The following is a 6,081-nucleotide window of genomic DNA, read 5'->3' on the forward strand; positions in this document are numbered from 1 at the left end:
ACACGAGAAGAGAGTGCGAACTGCAGTCAAGCAGTAATGGCAGCGCTTTGCTACACGGCGCCGTGCCCCCTTTTTTTTCCAAGGGAAATCACGTCACCTCAGGCCGCGTCGGCGCAGTGTGACTGGCTGCCACCTCACTCCACTATAATTTTGACTCTACAAAGATCGATGCACCCAAAAGCATGATCACACGCGCCGGGAGAGGGGGGGAGAGTCGATCAGTCGCGACTACGTATCGTGTGCTTACAGGACAGTGTATGTCCCTCTCTGTCTCCTTCTTTCACTCCCCACACCCACACACCCACACACAATATTATATATATATATATATAGATTATATATATAGATTATATATATAGGCTTGTTTAACCTCCACACGTATATGTGTGTGCGTGTGTGTGTGTGTTGGGGGACGGGGGAGGGGGCCTCGTTTGTAATCAGGCGACAACAAAAATGAGCGGTCCGATAGACTCGCAACACCAGCGCAACCCCTAATATAAATATGATATATACGATATATATATATATACACGCAGAAACACAGAGAGAGAGAGAGACTAAGAATAAATAATGAATTATTTCAATCAATCAAATAAATATATATAAATATATATAATATAAATATGTGTGTGTGCGTATTTAAAATATGCTTCTATATATTTATATATATTTATATATTGTATGATACACATATAGAGGGGTATATATATATCATATATATCATATATATATATATTATATATATCGATGTATATATAGAGATGTTATCTATATCATATATATATATATACAAATAAAATAAATAAATAAATAAATTAGATCTGAAAGGAGGGGGTGTCTGGTGGCGAGGAGAGGGGAGAGGGGAGAGGGGAGAGGGGAGAATGGAAAAATATAAATTTGCGTTGCAACCAACGTGTTGCTCGTTTGTCTATACTGTCCGTATGTCCGTATGTGTGACGGTGTGACGGTGTGACGGTGGGGAGGGATATAGTCGGAGTGAGTGAGTGAGAACGTGCTGGTGTTTTTTCTCGGTGACGTGCTTCATGTACACACAGAAAAAAGACACATTGAAGCATGCGACATCTGCGCGCACGGGTAAGTCGAACAGGCAGACAGAGAGAAGTAGGGAAACAACAACATATATATTGTTGTAAAGAAGAAAGGAGGAGGAGGCGAGTAAAGGGGGGGGAAGGGAGGGGTTGAGGCTATGGAGTAACAGTGGAAGGGGGTTCAGGAGAACGTCAAGAGCACTGGGGAGGAGAGGAGGGGAGGAAGGGGGGGGGAGACGAGCGCAACTACAGTGCTCAGATGAGCACATTGAAACGCGCACAGCGTGTACGCAGACGACATGCTTCGGTGCGTGTGTGTGTTGAGGCACCACACGGAGGCTCATGCAGATGCTGACAAGACCCGCGGTGTCCTTCATAGCTGGATGAAAAAAAGAAACACGACGTGCCGTTTTTTTTTGTCTTCTTTTGCAGTTTAACCTCGAAGGGGTTGTTGGGCGGGCTGACGTGACTCACACCGCAGAACCTCACGACATTAGCCCGGTGTGGTTGCAAGAACGAGAACAGCAGCAGCGAAGAGACGAGACCTCTAATGTTGGTGCGCCACATTTGTTGGAGGAGGAGGGGCATGGCGAGGAGGCAAAAAAAGACGGATCCAAATCAGGAGAAGACGCGAACCAACAAAAAGAAGTTGCAATGAGCGATTCGGCATATGTCGGTCAACAACAACAACAGAACAACAATCGACCTCGGGAACGGGAAGAGGAGGGAAAGAGGCAGTGAGGCAATCACGCCGCACACGCACACACATTATAGTGGTTAGCGGGCAACGATACAAGGCAACCTATACTATGAGCAACAGTGTGTGCATTTTTTGTGTGTTATGGTGCCTGGGTACCTGAACAGAGTGCAGAGCCGTCTCTGCCCTCTCCATGTGTGCGCGGTGACTCACCAAACGGAGGGAGAGGGAGTAGGGGGAGGGGAGATGGAGGGGAGGGGGCGAGGGGGGGCGAGGGCGCCTTTTTTTCTCGCAGAAGTAGGGGAAAAAGGAGGGGGGCGACTCAAACCCCACACGTGCCGATAAAAGCTGGGCTGGCCTTCTTTGGTGCTTCACCCCCCCCCACCACCACCACCACCACCACCACCCCTCTTCCTGGAGGGGAAACACACATGCACACCAGCAATGACAGACAGACCGAGAACAAGACGCGACGCCCGATCTCCTCTCCTCCCTCAAACCCCCGTAATTCATACACACACACACACACACACACAAAAGAAAAAGCGCTCCCTCCCCCCCCAGCAGCTTCGTATAATTTGATTCGCTGTCGATGAGGCTCATCCACGTGGTGGCTCTTGGCGCCGAGACGCATGCAGACAACCTAGTACCTCCCTCACCTTTATCTTCAGCGCCGCGTTAACGCGGGGTTGGTCTCGTATGGCTGTACAGCATTCTAACGCTTCTGCATGGCCAACATAGGGCGCTACGCGGTCATAGAACACCTGCATCGCAGGATCGCCGTACCGCGCCACGAGCAATCGAAAGAGATGGAGCACCTCACCCAACAGTGCAAAATTTTTGGCATCGCCAAGGTCAAAAGACGGATCGGTCAGTGAATTGAGGGCGGTCGGCAAGGCCTCCTGTAGAAGCCACCCGCTGCATAATTGTTGATTGAGTTGCGCTGTCGCAGCATCGAGGGTACCCTCGACACTGCCGTACTGTGTCACCGCCTGAGCGACCACCGACTCCGTCAACTCCTGCGTGAGCTTCACCAACACCTGCAGTGCCGACTTGGGCAGCTCCAGTTCAGCCGGCAATGTTAAAGCGTAGCAGAGCTGCCGCAGAACCGATGCCCAACAAGTGGAGGGCATGAGGGCAAAAGCGGCCGCCCCACCCCACACGCATACATTGAAGAGAAACGTGAAAAACTGTTTGTACACGTTGAGCCGCTCGCGCGAGCTTTCGCTGACCACGCCCATACACATGACAGGCGACGCCTCGCTCAACTCACCAACATCGCACAGTCGCCGCCATAGCATTGTTGTGAGCCTTGCAACGGAGAGCACGCCGCATCCTCCGGCTTTGTTCGCGTACTGGAACATTACTCGCAGCAGCCTCGACAACTCCGGTACCGTCTCCATCCAGTTGAGACAGACCGTGACATACTCTTCCACGTGCAGCCGCACCACCTCGTACGGCAGCAGGTTGATGAGCTGATGAAAGAATTGACCTACCGTGTCGCGCACCGCGAGGCTGCCGCCTGCCAGCGGCCTCGCCACCTCCATGACTCGCTGCGTTACGTGTAGAAACATCTGCACCACAAACAACACGCTGGTCGGTGGCATTGCCGACTTCGCGCTGGGTGTCGCATTCGACGACACGCACCCAGTGGCTATGGCAGACGTGGTGGGAACCGAGCCTGTAGCCCCCCTCTCGCCCACGCCACCATTGGGCGACGACGGGGATTCGTTGCCCACACCGCCGCCTACTACTACAGGAGGCCCGGCGCCGCTGCTGTTCTCCATGTTACCTAAGCCCTTCGCTAAAGCGCTGAGGTAGGAGATGATGTCCGCCACGGCTCGTTCTGCCGCCGCGGGGACACCGCCAACTGCCGCAAGGCTGCGAGAAGCGGTCGCGTTCCCGCCCATTCCAGAGCAGGAGGCGCTAGCCTCCTGGAGGGAGTGGAGTGCTGAGCACACGACAGTGCGCATGAGCTCCGCCTTGCGACCCAGCAGCAGCGCTGCCTCTGAGAGGACGTCGCTTGAGACCAAAGTACCGCCGTTACTATCGACACCAACCGAGTCCGCGAGCAACCGCAACGCCTTGGATGAGCTGCAGTCAAGGGAGATATGTGGCTCCTCACTACAGATGCTGAGAAGCATCCCCATTGCTGCGTACAGCTCGCGCCGATCGCCAGGCTGTAGCTGCGGTGCAGTCGTGACAATGCTGTGCAACGCAACGACCATATCAGCCGCATAAGTGCCAAGCTGGGCCTTCAGAAGCTGCAAAAGAGAGCCGAACAAGTAACAGATGCGGGCTCGCACGCGATCGCTGCTGTTCATGACGCCACACGGCTGGAGAAGCAGTCGCTGAAGCAACAGCGGAGTAAACTGGGGATGGTACGTGAAGAAGAGGTGATATCGCCCAAAGACCTCAAAGAAGGCTAAGTGGACACATGTGGCCTCATTATTGTGAACAACCGCCTCTGTTGTCAAGAGACGCTGCAGCAGCTGCGTGATGGTGTCGTTCGGGATTTTAAGGTTATCAAGACAGAGAGACTCACCCATCTCATAGAGGTATCGCAGCGCCGCCTCCAGCGCCTCGGGGTCCGTGAAATTCGCGTCATCCCTCATGGCAGACCCCGGCCCTACACCGCTGCCCTCGCTCAGCCGACCCAACCCGGTGAAGAAAAGACTCTGAAGGTGTGACATGACCAAGTCGGGGTAACGACGGTGCAGCAGCCGCAAAAGGTTATGCAGCGCCTTCCGCTGGTCAATGACCACGTCGTCCCACAAGCGATCCTCCTCGTACGCCACGCCAGGGATTCTCGTTTGATGAACGAGCGTGGCGAGAAGACCGGCAGCCTCGGACTCCAGCAAATAAGGGCTCTTGAGGTAGACCTGGAGAAGCGGTACAAGCGTATCGCGGACATCGAAGAGGCTCAGCTCCAGCACCTGGACCACCTGCCCAACGACGGCATGCAACGCACAAGCGAGCTTATCAAGAAGGTCTGGCATGACGCTGAAGGGTCGATCCTGCAGCACCATACCGTTCGCATCCACCACGACAGCCGAATGGGTGGACGGCTCTTGTGCCATCGACGTGCATGTGTCGAGAAGCGCGAGGAGCTGACCCCCCACGGCTACGGCGAACTTGGCAACGGCGTCGATGAACAGCAGGCCATCATCCGAAGATGGCGGCAGCTCGAAAAGCGACATCATGCGTTGAAGCGCATCCACAACGTTTAGGGCGCTTAGCGACTCCATCTTCACCCCAGGCAACTGCTTCTTCTCCACCAGCGACTGCAAGCATTCGCAAGCCGCCACCCGCAGGGGTGGCACCGTCAGGAGAAAGTAGAGGAGATCGATCCACTTTGCCGTCATGAAGAGGCCTACATCGACCCACTCAATGTATGTCTGGACCACGCCCAGACACAGTTTGGCGATGTCGGGGTTGTCGAGACGAGAGCCGCTGAGGAGTACGTGGTACCACATGTCCACCGCCTGCGGGATGACCCTCTCTCGCATGGCATCCTTCAACTCCATGTCGCGAGCCCGCTGCTGCTTTCCACGCTCCTGACGATCTCGCACACACACGACACGCTCGTCAACGTACTCGAAGATACGCAGCACGTAGACGGTCACAAGATCAACAGTGGGAAAGCAGGGGCTCGACTGGCGGTGCCTGAACATCTCGAAGACATCGTCGAATATAGACTGCCAGCGGTCCGGATAAAACAGCTCCAACCCCACCACCATCATCTGCGCATGTTTGTTGACGATGTAGTCAATCGGCGCCACCGTCGGGGGAGCAAAGAGGTACCGGTGGATGAAGGAAAAGAGGGCTCGGTAGACATCCTGCGCCTGCGCGACGTCCATCGTGGTCGCCAGCGCCGGGAGGTGATGTATGACCGTGTTGAACGCCCAGAAACACCGAAGCTCGTTCATCGCCTCGTTGTGGATGATGTGCAGGCTCAAGTGAAGTCCCTCCGCGCTGTGGCGCAAGTCCATCAAGTAGCGCTCCGCCTCCTGACGTTCATGTTGTGGCAGACTCAGGTCGAAGCTATGCGTGCGCAGTAGCGCCTCAGCAAAGTTTTCGGTGCCCAACATTTTCGTGTGTTGCTTGACACAGACACACACTCCACACACCAACCCACTACGAGCACCACTGCCGCCAGAGAAGCAGCGTCCAGATGTGCTTGCACGTTGATCACCAATACGCGCCGCCAACAGTGGAAGAGACAAGACACACACACACACACACACACTGGCGGGAAGGGAAGAGAAGGGGAGGGAAGGGAAGGGGGTGCAACCGACAAATATAGAAAAAAAAGGGGCGGGGTGGAAGATGAAG

General features: G+C 54.5%; 1 protein-coding gene across 1 annotated transcript; it reads right to left on the bottom strand.

The window, feature by feature from the left end:
• Nucleotides 1-2,345: 2,345 nt before the first annotated feature.
• On the bottom strand, nucleotides 2,346-5,837 carry JKF63_08007 (uncharacterized protein; the record flags this gene model as incomplete). The annotated part of the gene is made up of 1 exon (XM_067903934.1): nucleotides 2,346-5,837. One exon carries the CDS (start codon nucleotides 5,835-5,837, stop codon nucleotides 2,346-2,348), a length of 3,492 nt encoding a protein of 1,163 aa, XP_067752208.1.
• Nucleotides 5,838-6,081: the final 244 nt, after the last annotated feature.

The sequence above is a fragment of the Porcisia hertigi genome (assembly GCF_017918235.1).
Source record: "Porcisia hertigi strain C119 chromosome Unknown contig_2, whole genome shotgun sequence".
In the NCBI taxonomy this organism is placed as follows: domain Eukaryota; phylum Euglenozoa; class Kinetoplastea; order Trypanosomatida; family Trypanosomatidae; genus Porcisia; species Porcisia hertigi.